At 36.9% G+C, this 20,992-nt stretch overlaps 1 protein-coding gene across 1 annotated transcript in view; it reads left to right on the top strand.

The window, feature by feature from the left end:
* SCN9A (sodium voltage-gated channel alpha subunit 9) overlaps positions 1-20,992 on the top strand; it is a 161,426-nt gene that overhangs the window by 82,012 nt on the left and 58,422 nt on the right. The window contains exons 8-15 of the mRNA XM_018064047.1: positions 4,823-4,886; positions 6,134-6,275; positions 8,522-8,728; positions 10,323-10,610; positions 12,850-13,221; positions 16,053-16,182; positions 17,398-17,636; positions 20,185-20,358. Of these exons, the coding sequence (XP_017919536.1) occupies positions 4,823-4,886; positions 6,134-6,275; positions 8,522-8,728; positions 10,323-10,610; positions 12,850-13,221; positions 16,053-16,182; positions 17,398-17,636; positions 20,185-20,358 (1,616 nt within the window). The remainder of the gene's footprint in view (positions 1-4,822; positions 4,887-6,133; positions 6,276-8,521; positions 8,729-10,322; positions 10,611-12,849; positions 13,222-16,052; positions 16,183-17,397; positions 17,637-20,184; positions 20,359-20,992) is intronic.

The following is a 20,992-nucleotide window of genomic DNA, read 5'->3' as shown; positions in this document are numbered from 1 at the left end:
CTAATTTATATGCCATAAAAATTTATATATCTTACAGATAATTGCTGACATTTATATTCTGTTTTATGAGTTGGTTTATAGCACTTACTTAAACTCAACTTTTTGTACTGGGAACACTGTGTCCTTTTTTCAGAATCTTGGTCTCATTCCTGAGTTCATGACTTGAGTGATTTTTAAAACATTTTAGAATTGCTATAAGCAATTTTTTTTGAAAGGAGTAGTGAAAGCTCTTAGATTGTGCAGTGTGCCCTCATGTTGCATTTACATGTGCGTGAATGACAGCTTAGCTAAGAGTGGAATTTTATACCACCTTCTCCTCCCTCAATTCTGTACATTATTCTTGATTTTCCTCTGAAATACACTTTCACAGCAGAGATTACTGTGTTAAATCTGTTTTTTGTGTCATCAAGCCTGGTCTCACTTCAGTATTTATTCAAGCATTCATTTATCGTGTCTGTTTATTGAATGCTTCCTTGAGCTAAGCATTGTGCAAGTTTCTGGAGCTGCAGCAATGAGTATGGTAGCCTCAGACCCAGCATCCACAGAGCTTATCCTCTTGAGGGGATAAAAAAATAAAAGGAGGGGAACAGACAAATAACAATATTATAGGTTATAATAAATGCTATGCAAAGAAAGTAAATCTCAGGGGCTGAGATACTAACTAAAGGAGAAGCCTTCTCTGAGGAGGTGGCATTTAAGCAGAGATATGAAGGATAAGAAGAAGTCATAACACAGTGTAAGTGTATATGAAGGCTGTTCCTTGAGTTAGAAGGAAGAGCTTGTGGGAAAGCCCTAAGACTGGAAAGAGTACGTATTTAAAGAATGGGAAAGGAAAAAGAATGGGAAAACAGCAGAATGGTTCAGTTCAGTTCAGTTCAGTTGCTCAGTCGTGTCCGACTCTTTGCGACCCCATGAATCGCAGCACGCCAGGCCTCCCTGTCCATCACCAACTCCCGGAGTTCACTCAGACTCACGTCCATCGAGTTAGTGATGCCATCCAGCCATCTTATCCTCTGTCGTCCCCTTCTCCTCCTGCCCCCAATCCGTCCCAGCATCAGAGTCTTTTCCAATGAGTCAACTCTCGCATGAGGTGGGCAAAGTACTGGAGTTTCAGCTTTAGCATCATTCCTTCCAAAGAAAGGTTAGATTTTAGCAAAAGAGAGGCAGAATGGCAACAGAGAAAGCAAAGGAAAAAGGCAGGGGTCATTTCATGCAGGATATTTTAGCCCAAGCAAAGGAGTTTTGATTTTATTTTAAATGCAGTGGTTTTAATCACTTTGCTATATGGAGAGCTCACTGGGCAAGAATGGATGGTAGACTGAAAATTTGAAGACCATTAGGATGTTGTTTCTGTCATCCAAACAGGAAAAGATTGTGACCTCATCTTGAGAGAAGTCAGAAAATGAAAAAGATGTGTTCAAGATGACCTATATAACTCATGGATGGATTAAAGAGGAGAGGAGGGCTTGGGGATCTCATCTAGGTTTCTGGCCACAATAACTGGATAGGTGACAATGGGAAATGAGGGAAGAGTGGGCAGGTTTATAGGAGAAAGTCACTATTACCCAGTTAAAATTGAGAAGTCACTGGGACATCCAAATGGAGATAGAAAATAGACATGGAGATTAAAGCATAGAGACCAGAAGAACTGCCTAGTTTGGAGATAGATATACTTTGAGGTATTCATCAAAAGGAAAAGATATGTACACATCTACCCACATCCTTCTGAAAAACCCTGATGTTTATGAGTAGTAGAGAATGGGCAACCTGGTTTTTAAAACAAATTTGGTGGTTAGAAGCTGCTCATCTCCACAACTCTAATGTCTGGAAGGCAAGTAGAGAGGAGTACCCCAAAGAAGACATAGAGGAAGAGTGGCCAGTAAAGCAAGAAGCAGAGATATAAGTAAGGATGCCAAGAGAAGAAAGTAGATTGAGAAAAAGGGAATGCCTGTGTTGAACGATGCTGCAAGGTCAAGGATTACAGTCAAGGATGATGAGGATGGAGAAATGTACATTAGCCTCCACAACATGGAAATCATTAGTCACTTTCATGCAGAAATTTTAGTGGAGTGGTAGGAGTACAGGGTTGGACTAAGGTGGTGACAGGGGTGAATAAGATATCGGAAAGAAGAGAAGGCAGTATGTGTAGACAGTTCTTCCAAGACATTTGTCTATAAGGGAATCAGAATAACAGGGACAGTGGCTGGCATTTTTTAAAGGTGGGTTTTGATAGAGATATTTTTCTAGTGCTAAAAAGCAATAAGTAGTAAATTATGGATTAATAATTCAGGAGAGTAGGGAGAGGCAAGTCCTTGAGAAAGTGGAAGAGCGAAGGGGAGAGACATCTCCACCACTGAAGCAGGAGGAAAGATGGAGGAGCAGGCTGCAGTGTTCATCAGAACAGGATTAAGTCAAGCCCAGGGGTTTTTATTTCCACAGAAAAGTGTGAGATGTATCATTGGCTGGGAGTAACAGAAGAGGAATTCTTCTCTTCATATGACATTCTCCCATTACATGTTAACCTTAAATTCTCTCGAGGCTAATTACCTTAATACTTTACTGTTTACTTGTTTCGGAATTATTTTCAAGTGTTCCACCAGGCCAGTGTGAGCTTTCCCATTGCTTTCCCTTTCATCATTCAGGCGCTGAATTGAATAGTTAACCCTGCAGCATTCCTATACAGGCAGCTGTATAGTCCACTTTTATACAGGAACTCCTCCGTGATTGGCCAATATGAATCAATATTACCTTAAAGGATGACTCTAAAGTAATCTTTCCATAATAAAAAAAATCTCAGAGATTTATGGATAAAAAGTTACACGATAACCTCCTCCATCCTCCTTCTGCCATGCCCACCCTCCCTGAGGCACAGGATCTTTTTTCTTTTAAAGCACAGTGTGAGAATTTTCTCCCCAAACTAAGAGGCTTTATTGCTTTGTGTCGTCTAAGATTTGTGTCTTCTGCATAATGTTGAATGGTGATGTGAAAGTCGGGCAGTCTTACCTGAAGTTATTTTATAAGAGCTGCTGCTCTTTGAGTATTTATATAGGAAGTGTGGGGGCACTGTGTTAAATGTTTTACATGCAATATCATATTAGTACTAGTCAACAGCTCTATGAAGTAGGTGTTCCTATCCACATTCTACAAATGCTGTAGCTAAATCATAAAGTGGTAAAACAATTCACTTACATATGAAAGGGTGGAAGCAATATTCAAATGTAAGTACATCTGACTTCAGAGTCTTTGTTCTACTGTTACTCCAGAGGCTGCTAAAAATGATCTTAATTTTTTTTTGACTTGAGCCAAATAGGAAGTTGAGCTCCTATTAAAATGGTTTCTTTTTTTTTTTTTTTGTCCTTTATACCTTTCCTATGTACTTTTGGATCAGCCCTCTGTATTAAGAATAAGTTGTTACAGTGAATAAAGGAAGAGCTATGAGTTCCTTTACCCCTGAAAATGGGCACCAAGGGTACCACAAGAGAGGAAAATGTGCATTTATTTCAGTTCCATGTCCTCAACATTCCAGAGCTTAGGAAGTCATAAGTAGATATTGATTAGTGAGTTAACAATGAGAGAATTTCAGAGAATATATTTCCTTCGCTTGTGGTTTTGCCTTGCTGGTTCTTCCTCTTCTGGAATCCTTGGGGCTCTTTTCCTTCTCTTCTCCCTCCCTCCCCTCCCCTCCCCTCCCCTCCCCTCCCCTCCCCTCCCTTACTCCACTTCCTCTCAGGGTTCACTCATCAGATCCCCTTGGCCTGACTGTAGTTGATACTTTCACTGACCTTAAGACGTATCCATCCACTTACTTACTTGACAAATCTAATTAAATACCTAGTAATCATTTCAAACAAAGTATAGCTAAAACAGAGATCCTGGTTTTCCTTCAGGCCATTTCTTTGCCTCAGTCTTCCTTATCCCAGGTAATGGGCACCAGTCAGACCAGTTGACACATCCCCGTGTCCCCTCTCTTCCACACATCCCACACACATGCCATCAGCACATCCTGTCACTGTTACTCTACCCCCTTCTCTCCATATCCATGGCTACTCTCTGGAACCCTGTCACCTCTCACTATAGTCCCTCAGCTTGTATCCCTGCCTCCACACTTGCCCCCCTATTGTCCAGAGTCCACAAAGCAGCCACGGCAACATTGTCTTGTATCTCTATTTCCTACTTCTATTACTTCCTATCATACTTAAAATCCAAACTCCTTTCCATGTCATGCAAAGCCTTGCCACATGGCCCCTGCCTATCTCTGCCACCACAGTACCCCCCACTCACTACACTGTAACTGGGCTGGCCATTTTGCTGTTTTATCCCATATACCAATTTCATTTCTACCTTAGGGTTTTTTCTGCTCTTTACCCTGTCAAGATGTCTCTTCATCCAGATCTTTGAGTAGCTGGCTTCTCCATAGCACTTAGGTCCCAGTTTAAATGTCATCTCTTTAGAAAAGACTTCCCTGGCCACATTTTGTCACACTTTCTTAATTTATTTTTTTAGAGCGTCTTCCCATGTATATTTATGTATATACTTGTCAAGTGTTCTTCTCCATCCCTTGCCTCCACCCTTACCTGAGCATAAAGCTTCATAAAACTGATGATCTTATTTATCTTGTTTGTCATTGTATTCACTGCCTGGCCCATAATAGGTTATCAAGATTTTTTGAGTGAGAATTTATAAGAATGCAATAAATAAATGAATGCCTATCGTCGGGCCTGAATGTATTTGTAAATGTATCTGTTTTAGTTAACTTACCTGCTCAGCCACTCTAAAAGCTTACACTCCATAATGTGATGTTGTCCAATTTCTTCCGAAACAGAATATTTTTATTACCTGGAGGGATCCAAAGATGCTCTCCTTTGTGGTTTCAGCACCGATTCAGGGTATGTAATATTTGTTTCACTTTTAGTCTAAAGACTGAAAAAAAGAAAAAGCAAGCTCAATCAGTTTGCTAAGAACCACCTTTGATTCTATGTTATTTTCTTATATTTCATGACATTATTTGACTCATGCTGTCCCACAGTGAGTCCAGACTTTAAAACGATCATGGACAATGTGTACTTTTGAAAGCAAGATGTAGGTATGCTTGAATTAAAACAAGATACCAGTCATATATATCTTAAGGAAGTAGAAAAAAAATTACTTCCAAAAACCCAACCAAAAGTTGTTTGGATAGTTTCTAGCCTTTGTTGTTTCCAGAAAGAAGAGTAATAAAATCAACTTCTCTTTCCGTCCCTAAGTTCTACTCATTCTCCCACTGAGTACAGTTCATAGGTGACAGAATACAGTGGCAGTTTGGCTACTCTTAACAAAAGAGTCCCATGGACTTCGGTAAAGCTATTTTAAGGTATCATATTTATGTAAGTACTTGCTGTTTCTCCCACACACCAACTTTATTTCTGCTGTAGGGCCTTTGTTCTTGCACTCTCCCTGCCCAGAGATCCCTTGACCAGACTCTGTGTACACAGGGAACATAAAAATAAGCAAGATAAAGTTGCTGCTCCCAAAGACACATCAAAACACCTTCTATCTGTCATTGTGAATACCAATCTACCAACTTTAAAAAGACAGAAAGTCTAATTATAAATCTCCATGAACTTATACAGTTGCTATCTGTTGACTGTTGTTGATTCTAGTTAACCTCAAGAGTAATTTGGGGAAACAGTTTTATTAGAGACCTGTATATTAATATCAATCTTTGTGAATATAAGAATTTTTATATGATATCTAGTGAAAGTTTTCAAGTTTTGATGACTGTTGATGATACTAACAGCAGCTACCATTTATCAAATTTTTTTATGTACAGAAAGTAGGTTAGGTAATTTGCATACATTATCTTTTTTAAACTTACAAACAATCTTAACCTATGGAAGTACATATTATTATCTTGTCTCATGGAAAGAAGAAATTGGGCCTTGCAGAATTTAAGTAATTTGCCAAAGTCAGCAACTAGTAAAAAGTAGGGACAGGGTTGAAACCCACTTTTTCCTGACTTCAAAAAGTGTGTTCTTAATCATTATTCAATACTGTCCCCCTAAAAAGGAAATCTTGAGTTTTTGACTTCTCTGTACTACTCTTTAGCTTGCATCCTGAAGGTCCTCTGACTTGTGATATTCTTTTTCACATGTAGTCAGTGTCCAGAAGGGTACACCTGTAAGAAGATTGGCAGAAATCCTGACTATGGCTACACGAGCTTCGATACTTTCAGTTGGGCCTTCTTAGCCTTGTTTCGGCTAATGACCCAGGATTACTGGGAAAACCTGTACCAACAAGTGAGTGCCGAGAGAAGCATTCATTGTATTCATTGCACAAAAAAACTGATGTATGTCCGAACCAGCTTTATGTATGAGATATTTTATTCAATTTAGAGTGGAGCAAACTCTATTGTATAGTCCTGCATGTTCTATTTTGAGTACTATTAGAACGGATCGTTCTTAAATCATAAATTATTTTCTTTTCTTTTCTGGGCTTTTTGGTCTCCAGATCTCTTTCCCCCTTTGTGAATGTAGCATCCCATGGGGCCCTAGGTAAATAGCAAGAAATATCCTATAACATTTTCTCATAGCCCTGCTATACACTCTGTGCTTTCCGCACATGCCTCCCAGCTTACAGTGCTCTAAATACCAGGCTCCTCTGTGCTCACCATGCTTTGTATTTTAACTACCTTGGACACTTGTTTGGACTCAGTAGTATCTCCCCCAAATTCATACGTTGAAGTCCTAACTCTCAGTACCTTAGAATGGCTATGTTTAGAGTTATGGCCCTTAAAGAGGTAACTAAGTTAAAATGAAGGGCTTTCCAGTTAGCTCACTGGTAAAGAATCCACCTGCCAATGTAGGAGATGTGGGTTCAATCCCTGGGTCAGGAGGAACCCCTGGAGAAGGAAATGGTAACCCACTCTAGTATGCTTGTCTAGAGAATCCCATGGATAGAGGAGCCTGGCAGGCTGCAGTCCATGGGGATGCAAAGAGTCGACAGAACTAAGCAACTGAGCACAAGTTAAAATGAAGCCATTTGGGTAGGTTCTAAACCAATCTAATGTTCTTATAAGAGGGAAACATTAGGACATGAGTGAGAGACACCACACACACACGCACATGCACATACAGAAAATGCCAAGTGAGGACTTAGAAGGTGGCCATCTACAAGCCAAGGGGAGAGGCCTCAGGAAAAACCAAACCTGCCAACACTTTGATCTTGAATTTCCATCATCTAGGACTATGAGAAAAACACACTTCTGTTCTGTAAGGTACCCAGTTTTTAGGATTTTGTTATGGCAGCCTGAGCAAACTAGAATAAGAATGGAAAACTCAATTCATGACTCTTAAGTTTTCCTCTCCTAACTCAGCTGCAGGTTTCATCATCCATCTCTTGCAGTGGAATTCTTCATTCACGTGGCCATCTCCTCCAACTTACATGTGATCTTCTGGGGACTGTGGGCTCTATCTTTTCACCTATATGTTATCAGCACCCAACCTCAAGAGAAAGGAGACCAAAAATGATTATTTTGTATTAAAAAAAATAATGAGTCACTTTTCTCAGATCGCCACAGGTTCTTCTTTTGGCCTGTTTTGTCTGTTTCATTTCTGAGAATATTATACATGAATATAGAAGTTATATGGAAATCTAACTTCACAGGAAAAAATATGAAATATACAAATGACTGTTTAAGGATGCAAAAAGATACTCACCTTTACTGCAAATTAAAACTAGAGTGACATATAACTTTTCATCTCTTGGAATGACAAAGATCAAAATGTTGGTCGAAAGGAAGATACTGTCTGATTAAACTATGGGGAGGCAGATTTTCTCACACATTTCTGTGAACCACTGGAGAGGCTAACATGGGAGTTTCTATGAAAATTAAAATGAATATGCCTGTTGACTTAAGAATTCCACTACTAAAAATTTATCCAAAAGAAGAATTCAGTAACAACTGATAGGTGATAGAAAAAGGAACTGAGTTATTAGAGATAGGATAAAGAGACTTATTTTTCAGTTAATATCTGTTTGTACAATTTAATTTTTTAACATGTATTACATTTTAAAATGTTTAGTGTTAATTAAAAATATGTAAAAGTTGAATACATAAGTTTATTTAATAAGGCTGTCTACCTTGTGGTAACATAAACATTAATACTTAATATATCAGAATGTGATACTATAGAAATTGTCTAGTCCTATAATTTGAAAATGAGTAAAAATAGCTAGTTCTTGAGTAATTTTCAGACTAGGGGAGAAAAAAATTCAGAGTTATTATTAAGTTATCATAGTCTAGAATCATATTTAATTCTGGTACAGGCTTAACACATTGCTATATCTTTTGTCCTGGAAAAGTCTGTGTTTTAATACTGATTGTTTTCCATGAAGATACAATTGTATTCCTTTATTTTTTTGATAACATGAGACTGTACAGAACTGCTTGATTTACCATGCCTTAATATGCCATTCAAGTTGAAATGATTTACCAAAAAAAACCCTTTGTGTTATTGAAATAATGATTTCCTTTTTTGCCTAGACCCTGCGTGCTGCTGGGAAAACCTACATGATCTTCTTTGTTGTGGTGATTTTCCTGGGATCCTTTTATCTAATAAACTTGATCTTGGCTGTTGTTGCCATGGCCTATGAAGAACAGAACCAGGCCAACATTGAAGAAGCGAGGCAGAAAGAGTTGGAATTTCAGCAGATGCTAGATCGACTTAAAAAAGAGCAAGAGGAAGCTGAGGTATTTTTATTTGGTTTAAAATCCTTCCTAGAAGTGAAAAGGCAAAGGGGAACAACAGAACCCCTGTGGTCTCTGTCCGACCTTTCCCAGGGAGATTTTCTTTTCTGGATTCTTTCATATAAACTGAATTTTCATTCTGGTGTGGTCAAAGGAAGCGATTCTGTATTGAGTTAGAGTTGACATCTGCTTCATTCTACCTTCCCCCTTAATCAACTCACTTCAGCATGGAGAATGTTCTAAGCTCTTTTTCCTAAACCTGTTCCACATGATTCCTCATTGTGTGTGATATTAAGCAAAGTCCTGAAACATTTATGATGTTATTTCCCCACAGTAACAATTGTACACATGTCCTTAGGGAAAATTATTTTGATATTAGAGTTAACAAATACACTGTGGAGTAGAAAGCAAATGGGCATCAGTTTTGGTTAAAGTTGCAAAAATTTTAAGGTAATGTGAGATGTTGAAAAAATCATACTTATGATTGTGGCCACTTTAGGTTAAGTCACAAATTTTTGTGGATTTTTCCTTACTCCTCCCTCCAAAGGGGTATGTCAGTGGAAAAGTTTGAGGAAGTTTGTACTAAGAAAACCAAAATTTCAAATATTTTACATAAGTTGATGGTTTGACCTAGTAAAATCTCTTCAAGGAATCTAACCTATTGGGAGGAAGGTAATCTGTGATGCAGAGAAGCTTTTAGGTAGAAAGATGTTCAGTGTAATATTTTAATATTAAACATCAGAAAGCATTTAAATTTCTAAAAATTAGAAAATGGCTAAGAGGATTATAATATTTTTGTGTCTTGAAATATTACTCAGGCATAAGATGATATGTTTTAAGATTATTATGATAGGAAAAGGTGTTAATATAATAATATATTAAGTCATAAAATACAAAATTGAATGTAAGATATACATTAAAAATATATGAAGACTGAAAGACGTGTTAATGCCAGTTATTCCTGGGATGTAGCATTGTGAGTAACTCTTGCTTTTTATTCACAATATCTTTAATTCCAAACTTTGTAAGAGTTGGAAGGTTTTATAATGGTTTTTAATAATAAAACCTTAATTTTTGTAAAAGGGTTAGCACTAGGCTATTGCAGGAATTTCCTAGGTAATCCCTAAAAGTGTCTTTTATTTTCTTGATATATTATTCTGTAATAATTAATTTTATTTTAAAATAATTCTTTCTTCATTTAACTATAGAAGTGCATGAATCTATTGATAATATGGAATTATATTGTATACCTGAACAACTTCTACAAATGAATTATCTTATCACATGGTCGATATGAGTTTTATGTCCCAGAATTATCTAAAGTTAAAACTTTTACATATACTATTTAAATTTGCTTTATTATAAGTATAGTGATAGTATATAATTGTTTAATTATGAAGCACAATATGGCTTTGTTAACAATGCAGAAGTGATAAACATATATTTTATAAGCTCTCTAGTCATGATGCAAAGGAAACATTACTTCCCGTATGAGGGACATGATTATATGCACAGTATAATTAAATTTGTGGTAAAGAGGTGCATTTTGCAATTCTTGGAATTGACTCACTGTGTGTGTGTTCTCTTGGTTCAACAGGCAATAGCATTAGCAGCAGCTGAATATACCAGCATTGGGAGAAGCAGAATAATGGGTCTCTCCGAGAGTTCTTCGGAAACATCCAAACTGAGCTCTAAAAGTGCTAAAGAAAGAAGAAACAGGAGAAGGAAAAAGAACCAAAAGAAACTCTCCAGTGGGGAAGAAAAGGGAGATGATGAGAAACTGTCCAAATCGGAATCCGAGGAGAGCATCAGGAGAAAAAGTTTCCACCTTGGTGTTGAAGGTCATAGGCGAGCACGTGAAAAAAGATTGTCTACCCCTAACCAGGTACCAGTGACACCATCACATGTGTATTGCCAGAGGTGGGATCATAGAGTTCCAACTGAGGGAAGGGCACTCAGGAGAAGAGTCAGTGACTTCATTAGTATGTCTTTAGGTAAAACCTATTGATGACTGGGCATTTATGGAAAGAACATAGAGATATATAGTCTTCCATTTAAGTTTGACCGTTTTGAAGGAGCTTACAGTTTTAGAATTGTTATATCTTCTCCAATATAAATATCCCAAACACATGTTCATGAGAACCAGTGTAGAAATGAAGAAATAATTTGCAGTATCAGTTACCTTTTCTTATTTTTATTTAGTCTTCATTTTTGCAGTGCCTCATTGGTTAAAAACGAACCTTGGATTAATTTTTTTCTTTTCCACCAATGTAGGTACACCAGACTACTGTAGATATCACCAGATTACAGTAGGTAGTCACCACATGACTGCAAGCAGTCACCACTTTAGGGATCACCAGAATATCAGTCACCCAAACCTTACTTGCCTCTACCTCAAAAGGTACCAGTCTCTAATATCTAGTCCCATAGTCTCTTATTTCTCCTTGCGTGAAATTTCTCTTTCCTTTTTTTTTTTTTTTTTTTTCCACCTACACCTCTGTATTTCAGATCTTCCTGCTTACAAACCTCCAGGAGCAAGGAACTATTATTCCTATTCTTCTTTACACTTCCCTGGTTTCCTCTGCACAGTCCCTTCAAATAATTTTTCTAAAACAAAGTAGTTTTTCTGCTCAATTTAAAACATAAAAAGCAGACAGAAAGTATGTTGAATAGCCACTGACTACAGAACAAGCCCCACATCTTTGTCAACGCCGTGGCTTTGATCTCAGTCCCACTCTTGTCAGCCTCCACGTAGCCTATCCACCACAACTGTGACTCGCCCCTCCATGCCCTATGTTTTCATGCCTTTTGACTTGGTGCACGTGGTTTCCTCTTCTTCCTTGTTTTCCTCCTGGCATGTAGCCACCCATTCTTTTCCCCTTAGCTCAGGTGCCACCCATCCACAGAGTCCTCTGTTCTCTCTACTCCTCCCAATCTGCTCTTCAGGTATCCACTTAGAATTACTCTCGTTTTCATCTATGTCATTAAAATTTCTAGCTTTTGCTGCTTAAGTCTGTAGGACCCTACCAGATATACGCAAAAGTAAAAGAATCCCTTCCTTCAAAGACTTCATAATCTAGTTGGGGAGATATAACTTGAATGTAATATCAGTTAAAAAAAAGAAAAGGCAAAACAAAATTATGACTAGAGCAGTTTAAGCTAGTTTTAAGGTAGAGACCTTATTATATGCATTTTCCATTATTCTCAATGCCTATCACCTTGTCCTTAACATAGTAAGCACTAATGTTTATTGAATTAGATACATCCAAGGAATATGCAGTTTGATTTATACACATAGTTTATCTTGGACACAAGTCATGTAAATGTGACTTGTTTTCACCTCTTTGGTACTGGGCAGCTTCTTTTTCATGTTCTAATATTATTATGGGGGCTTCTCTGGTGGTTCAGCGGTAAAGAATCCACCTGCCAATGCAGGAGACACAGGTTCAGTCTCTGGGTGGGGAAGATCCCTTGGAGAAGGAAATGACAACCCACTCCACTGTTCTTGCCTGGGAAATCCCACAGACAGAGGAGCCTGATGGGCTATAGTCCATGGTTTCACAAAAGAGTCAAACATGACTGAGTGACTAAACAACAACAACAACAAATGTTTTTAAGACTTTATAAATCCATTGGTATTAGAAAGTCTTTCTTAACAGACCTTAACTGAGCCCTCAGTATGCAGGGTAGAGTTGCAAGCAATGGAATGCAGAGATGCGTTCAGTGTGGTCTTAGCCTCAATAAGCTTTCAGTACTTAAGGAATGTAGGGGTTGGTGTATGAACAGCTCGGTAATAGCTATTAGTATCAAATTCTTTTTTAAGTAATAATGTATTTATAGCAACATGAATGGTACAGAATGAGTGGAGAGATAACTTGAGGCCAGAAGTATAGAGAGTGATACAGTAGCGGATAGCACACTTGGTCCTGAAAAGATGAACTTTTCCAGTCTCCTCATTCCTTATTTGAAAGAATTTGTCGTTTTGCTGAATTTCTTTGTTTTTAAATATGTTTCCTTTAACCCAGTACAGAGCCCTCTGCCCTCAGGTCAGAGGTCTTCATAGGAGTTCTAGGAAATGCATGTCTGCTTCAGCAGATACACATCGCCATTTATTTTTCCCGCAGTCACCACTCAGCATCCGAGGCTCCCTGTTTTCTGCAAGGCGGAGCAGCAGAACAAGTCTTTTCAGCTTCAAAGGTCGAGGAAGAGATATTGGATCTGAGACTGAATTTGCCGATGACGAGCACAGCATCTTTGGCGACAACGAGAGCAGAAGGGGCTCCCTGTTTGTGCCTCACAGACCTCAGGAGCGGCGCAGCAGTAACATCAGCCAAGCCAGTAGGTCTCCCCCAGTGCTGCCAGTGAATGGGAAGATGCACAGCGCTGTCGACTGCAACGGCGTGGTCTCCTTGGTGGATGGACCCTCCGCCCTCATGCTACCCAATGGACAGCTCCTGCCAGAGGTGATAATAGATAAGGCAACTTCTGATGACAGCGTAAGGATGTTTTAAATAGCTCAGGCATGGTTCGGCCCTTGTTCTTGCATCCATCATTCTCTCTGCTGGAGAGGCCTTCTCTCTGGTCCTCTGAATGGCTCTGCATCTTGCAATACTTTCTATGCTAGAAACACACCTTTATCTGATTAATGTAATCCTTATACTATTGTTGTAGGTATCCAATTCCAACATATTTAAAATCCCATTTTTGAAAAATGGTACTTATCTACTGATATTATGCTTGATTATGTATCATCCCCTTAGAAAATAATTTATATATCAGCATAAAATGCATTGATAATGCTAACATTATTAGTTGATAATAAGGTTACATGTCTGTAAGGAGATTTGGGTTATATGCCACCTACTGCTATTTTTTCAAGTCACTACTTTATATATACCTTGCTCCAAGGGATCTTATTTAAGTTCTTAATAATTAATAATAGTAATAATAATAGCAGACACATTAGTATTTATAGCAGCCCTAGGAGGTGATATATTACTATCCCTTTTATACACCTGGGGAAACTAAGTCACGGGGAAATGAAACAATTTGTGCAAAGTCACTCAGCCAATAAATGGTAGTCCTGAGATTAAAAAAGAGGCCTTCTGTTTCTGAGCTTGTGCTTTTAACCACCACACTTCTCTCTAGGATGTGGTAAACTTCTTAGGAATAGTTTAGAGTAACTGATTTTCCCCCACACATAAATGAAACACACTGTTATCATTAAAAGAAATACCAAAACTCTGCCATCTGAAATCTGTGAATAAAAACATAATATCCAAAATACATATGTAAATGCAAACATATACATATAAGACAAAAATAAAACACCTTTCCAAAACAACAGTTTCAAGAGTTTGAGAGTCATTGAGTGGTATGAGAAAAGGGTGTGATGAAGCCTGAAAGTGAGATCTTTCTGGTTTTGGAGTTTCTTGGTTATCTGTTAAGGTCACTCACCATGTTACATTGTGTTGCTTGATATCGGAAAGGCTTTGACTAACCTAACAAGCTCTGAACTCGTGCCACCTATTCATAAATCATATTTGCAGACAATGAAGTATTTTAAGTGAGAATGAAGTTCCATCGAAGCCATGGCCACACATGTACTTTCATTTGAATGCATGCATGTGCTTTTGGGTCATATGTGACCTCTGTGCTTGCATGATATAGCTTCAGCCCTCTGTCAAGGTGTTTTTCTTATCAAACAAGCATGTTAAATTTCCATGGAATCATATCTTTGTTGTGTTTTGCTTTTCAATGATGTGTATTACCTATAAAAGATTATATAATGTATATCAGAGTTAGAGATTATTTCCTATTTTTAAATGAAATGTTTCACTTAATACTTAGTTTTACCACAGTAAAGTCATTATCACTCTAAATTCTAAGACTAAAACCACAGAACTGGAGTAATTAGTGGATACTTTATAATTCAATAGAAATAAATGCAAAACATAATAGCGTGAAATAATGTACAGTTTAGATGAAAAAATTGCATGAGAAATAGTATAACCTTGACACCTGAGACATGTCTACATGGAGAAAAAAATGCTTTAATCAACACAGCCATTTGTTTGACTTGGGGGAAAAAGTAATCTCTGCTTCCAGAAAGTCAGTAAATTAGAGAGTATATCAGCTAAAACATGGTTATAGAGAGATCTCTGTAAGAAGCCACCTGCAAATATATGTGTGTGTATCCTCGCACATATATGGACATGCATACATATATATACATACATGTATTTATGCCTGTTTGTCTACATTTTAATATACAAGCATAGATAACTGTATCTAAACAATTATACTTTACAACTCTAAATCTGTATATCTATATATATGTTTGTAGAATGGTATGTGTGTGTGTATACACATATATATACATACCACATATCGCGACCCCATGAACTGTAGCCTACAAGGCTCCTCCATCCATGGGATTTTCCAGGCAAGAATACTGGAGTGGGGTGCCATTTCCTTCTCCATATAGTTGTATGGTTGTCTATATGCATATATGTGTATGTGTGCATGTATTGTTGGCCTGCACTGAACTGACACAGTGTTTTAACTTTGAATTAGGTGCCAAGATTTAGAAATAAGACGTCTTTACATAAATATGGGTATACCTGGTAAGATTGAGCTCATATTCCTGCATGGCAGCAATCCTTTGGAGCCTCTTTCAGATGGAGCTTACATTCTCCATTTTGATACAGTGTCCCATCAGTCTTAATCATCGTTTTCCTACTGAGTCATTCATCATGATAGACTCAGAGCAGCTCATGAGATCTGCTTTGGCATGAGAAACTGTCATGACCCTTGCCCTGTTATTGCTATACCCAAACAAAGAATAATTATAGAAGTTTATCGGAGAACATTGAAGTTCTTCCTTTACACACACACACACACACACACACACACACACACACACACCCCATTGCAACACTTATTTAGCTGTTTTCGTGTTAGGACTCTTACATAGTAAAGCTATCTGAATAAATTGGAAACCCAGGAAGATAGATAATGATAGTGATTATAACAATGAAAGCAGCTCATTTTAGTTTTTATTTCCTTAGTGTTAAGCCATTTAATCCTCATAACGAGATTGTGAGGCAAGTACTATGATTATTTCCATTTCGCCAATGATGAAATGGAGACAGGTTAAGTAACTCTCCTATGATACACAGCCAGTAAATGGCAGAGCCATGACTCAAATAAACAGTCTAGACTCTAATTGCTCACTACAATTTTGTGGGCAAGATTTTATTTTCTACCTACGATTTATTGAAATTCCATTCTTAAAACTGTAATTAATCATCTTTTTTTTTTTCAGGGTACAACCAATCAAATGTACAAGAAAAGACGTCACAGTTCTTACCTCCTTTCTGAGGATATGTTGAATGACCCCAATCTCAGACAAAGGGCAATGAGTAGGGCAAGCATATTAACAAACACTGTAGAAGGTATGGAATAACATTCTCTTAACCATACAGATTTTTAAACAAAATTCAGGTAAGTCCTGGTCAGCCTTAAATAGATATAGCAAGTACTTAGGAAGAATTCAGAGAATATAAAATGGTTATAAGCAATGGTAAGACTAACCAATAGGTACTAATGGAATTGTCTTTAGTGCTTAAAAAGTGGATAAAGTTCTTTGTGATTAAAGACAGGCTTTGGGTGATAATGACCTTTCAAAGATAAATAGCTTTATGGTACTAAATGAGGACAGTGAGGGTGGCCCAGGGCTATGTGACTCTCTTACTGTATATACACTTAGAAATCTTACCTAGTCTCTCAAAATTATGATCAAGAAAACAATACCACCTTCCAGATTCTGTAAGTTTCTGCTTCTGAGAACATTCTATAAAATTGTAAAATGGTAATATGTGACACCACATGTCAAGATAGTGAGGCAAAAGCGCTAGAGAAAGCAGTTTAGAGACTATGATGTGAACAGCAGTGATCAGCCAAAGGGTGCCAATCTCAACAATGTATTGGCGCCCACCCTCTCTCCCCACAACATGCCTCTGGTTCCACCTTGTCCATGGGCTACCACCTCATCCCCCAACACACCCATGATGGGCCCAGACAAAGTTTTCACCCACCTCCTAAATTTATGATGAGAGCTAAATGGGCTAATGGTGTGTGCTACCTATTGCATGAATAGCTCTATAAATTATTTCTAGTCTCTTGGTCCTGGGATTGTTTTCACCTGTGAGCCGGCAAAAGCTTTTCCTGGAGAGACTAGAAATGTATTATTATTGTAATGGGATTCAGGGCATAAGGGAATATATATATCGGGGTGTGTGTGTGTATGTATGTATATATGTTGGTTTATATACATTTATCTTAAATATATATATTATCTGAATTAAGAAAAACATCAATTTTTTTTAACATATGTTAAGTGCTTGTTTCTCTCAGAGATATCCATAAATGCTCTCATTCATTAATTTCACTGCCTTCTTCTTATGATTGATCTAATAAATGAATTCATGATATAAGATTTTTATGTTATATGCTATGCTTTCATAGAAAGGATATTGTTAAACTTACAAAGTATAAAGCAGAAGACTTGTTTCAGTGTTGAAGTGTACTGCTGATGTGTATCTGGTTAGCAATAAAATATATGATATGCTAATGCTTAACTTGGTGTTCTCTGTGGTTTTTTCTTCCAGAACTTGAGGAGTCCAGACAGAAATGTCCACCTTGGTGGTACAGATTTGCACACACATTCTTGATCTGGAATTGCTCTCCATATTGGATAAAATTCAAAAAATTTATCTATTTTATTGTAATGGATCCTTTTGTAGATCTTGCTATTACCATTTGCATAGTTTTAAACACATTGTTCATGGCTATGGAACATCACCCAATGACTGAGGAATTCAAAAATGTGCTTGTTGTGGGAAATTTGGTAAGTCTGTTAATGTGTATTATGTACCCAGAACGTCTCTCTTTGGTTGTCATGATTATCATTCCTTTTTTTTTTTTTTAATCAGATGGATATTTAGCTATGTTGTTATGCATGCTCAGAATTCACAATGTGAATCATGGTACAGAGACAAGTTTCTGGTGATAAACACTATGTTAAAGTAATTCTGCGGGCATATTGAGGTCTATGAATAACAGCATTATCTCCATAATGGATCACCATCTTGGGAGTAAATATGTGTTTGTTTTCTGACAGGCATGTCTGTTAGCAGCAGCACTTTGAAAACTTGATAGTTTCTTACCCATTTTATAATTATATTGCAGCTTACTTGTGAGTACATACCCTACAAATTTTCAGAAAAACTATGGATACTTTGTTTTGACATATAGGTAAAGGATTCAGGCCTTTGAAGTCCCAAAGTCCTTAATTTGAGTCCTGGTCTTGCCTCCTACTGGTTATATGATCTTGGGAAAAAATTTTAATATCTATAATCTTTCATTTTCTAATTTATGTAATAATAATGTTTTCTTTATAAAATAATATTTTATTTTAATATAACAATAATGTCTTGTTTATATTAAGTATATAAATAACATTAATGCTTATTTATTAACATTTATTGAGAAGAATGAAGACTTTCTACTTATTAGCCAGGCAGATAGTAAGTACTTAAACCTGTTTTTATCAGTCATCACCATCATCATCGTAATCATCATTCTTTCTTTTTTAAAAAATTTTTGTTGGAGTATAGTTGATTTACAATATTGTGTTAGTTTCTGCTTTACAGCAAAGTGAATCAGTTATACACATAACTTATATCTACTGTTTGTTAGATTCTTCTCCCATGTGGGTTGTAATAGAGTATTAGGCGGAGCTCCTTGTGCTACACAGTAGCTCCTTATTAATTACGTTTTTTATAATCATCATGCTTTCAATGAATCAGCACAAACAAGCCTTAAGAACAAGAATATTTAGAAGTCAAAATGATTAAACTGGACACAGAAGAAATAACGGCAGCCTAGAAGAGATCTGTAAGCTTCGGGAAGATATAGGATTCTGTTAGGAAAGTTGATGCCAGAGGTGATCTCTTAAATGGGCAGTGGTGATCACGCTCAGTTAATGCCTTATGGCAAACAGAAAGTGCTAAGTTTCCAGCAATCTGCATAACCAGGCAGAAGTTCTGTTTCACAGCCGAAAGGTCCCAGTGTGTGAGTCTTTATCAGTCATGAATAACTCTGGATGTCTTTGCAAAAAGTCTGTATAAGATAATTTTGCTTTTGCCATGGTCCCAAATCAATTGCTATTTGAAGTCAAAGAGTGTTTCTGAGTTGGTCTTCTCTCCAAAATTTCTTACACGTATTCCAAGGCAGGATGTTTAAACTTGTGCCCTGAGTTAGCATTCTTCTTTCTATTCCTAATTGCAAAAGGGCAGGACCGTCTAGTTTCTAATTGTTGGTAGAGGTCAGATCATGAAAACCAGTACCTTCTCACTGAGTTGTCTGTATCACTGTGAATCCAAAAATGATTCATCATGCTTCTTGTCTATAACTGCAGTCCCAAGTCTGGGTGCTCCCTGCTAGTCTTCTTGATGATGTATTATTTTACAAATGACTCACACTTATAGAGCTAACCATTTCCCTTTGAACCTTTTTTGCTCAGTTTCTTTGAATCAAATTGTACCCAAGTGATTTATAAGACTTTTGCTATTGCCTTTTTAATTGAGTCCTTTTGATGCCATGTCATAAATTAATGATGTTTTGTGATGTACTTTTGTGTCAAAGCTTTGGAAATCTTTGGGGCTTCACTGGTGGCTCAGAGGATAAAGAATTTGCCTGCAATGCAGGAGCCCTGAGTTCAACCCCTGGGTTGGGAAAATCCCCTGGAAAAGGGAATGGCTACCCACCCCAGTATTCTTGCCTGGAGAATTCCATGGACAGAAGAGCCTGGCAGGCTACAGTCCGTCAGGTCATAAAGAATCAGACATGACTAAGCGATTAACATTTTCACTTTGGAAATCTTACTTTAGTTGCCACTGTATTGATTAAATACTTTTTCCTCTTATACTGATACATCTTTGGAGTGAGTCAACTTATTCCTTATTACTCTAAGAGAGCAGTCAGACCAAAAAAAAGACTGGCTCAAAATTTTAGTATCAATATGTTTCCTTTTTACTATCTTCCAGAATAAATTGTTGACATAAATTATTTAATTAAGTGTTTTACGAAGAGTGCCTATCTTAATTTTCAAAGGTTTTATGTATCAGAGATTTTAGTGTGCTCTTCTAAAATGCTCTCTAAAGGTGATGAAAACTGATAGAGTCAGAGCTTCTTAACTCTTCAATGCTTATAGCTATAGGAATAGTGATAGTTGGTTTATAGGATTAAATTAAATAATAATATATGTTTATAAAGTATCTTTATAAGGCACATCGTCTGAAACACAGTAAATGCTACACAAATAGTCATTATCATCATTAGGTTGCTTTCGTACCTTTTAATAATACTACAAATATATTTTATTTCTCATGTAGGTCTTTACTGGCATCTTTGCAGCTGAAATGGTTTTAAAACTAATTGCCATGGATCCATATGAGTATTTCCAAATAGGATGGAATATTTTTGATAGTCTTATCGTGACCTTAAGCTTAGTGGAACTTTTTCTGTCAGATGTGGAAGGATTGTCTGTTCTACGATCATTCAGACTGGTAAATATAGACCAACCTTGCCTTTCTATTCTATGTATAAAGGGGTGTTTCTTTGGTTTTACATTACTTTTTTTTTTTTTTAACTTTTGGAGATGTGATTCAAAATATAAGATCAGATCTCAGTAGCTAGTAAAATGAAGTTCCTTCAGTAGCAAATGCACTTAAAGAGCTCAACAATATTTGATTGTTTTAATTTTGGGATCTTGAAGATGTATTCAGTTGTATATGCTAGTATAATGATAGGGCAGTAATTTATATCACAATAAGAAGCTTATGGTTTGTAGAATTTCAGCCGTTATGATATGTTCATAACTTTGTGGATTTCATAAAGCTTATCCCCTAAAAATTGTCTGATGTCAAAAATATTTTAAAAAATGACTTTTCATTCCTTTTCCCTCTAATATATTGAACTTTCTCCTTATGTCAACATGACAAAAAATTGTGAAAGTATCAGAAAATAGAATTAAGGATAAATGATCAATTCTAAAGGTATAATATCTTAAACTGTGATAAGAGATTTCCATAACTATCCTGAACTAAAATTACAGTTCCTTCAAAATATATGTAGTAATTGTATAGTGGCAAATAAATAAAATAATAGGAATATTGACAGTAGATTAAAATTAATAATAAA

The sequence above is a fragment of the Capra hircus genome, chromosome 2, assembly GCF_001704415.2.
Source record: "Capra hircus breed San Clemente chromosome 2, ASM170441v1, whole genome shotgun sequence".
Taxonomy (NCBI): domain Eukaryota; kingdom Metazoa; phylum Chordata; class Mammalia; order Artiodactyla; family Bovidae; genus Capra; species Capra hircus.
This window is presented reverse-complemented; position numbering and strand designations above follow the sequence as displayed.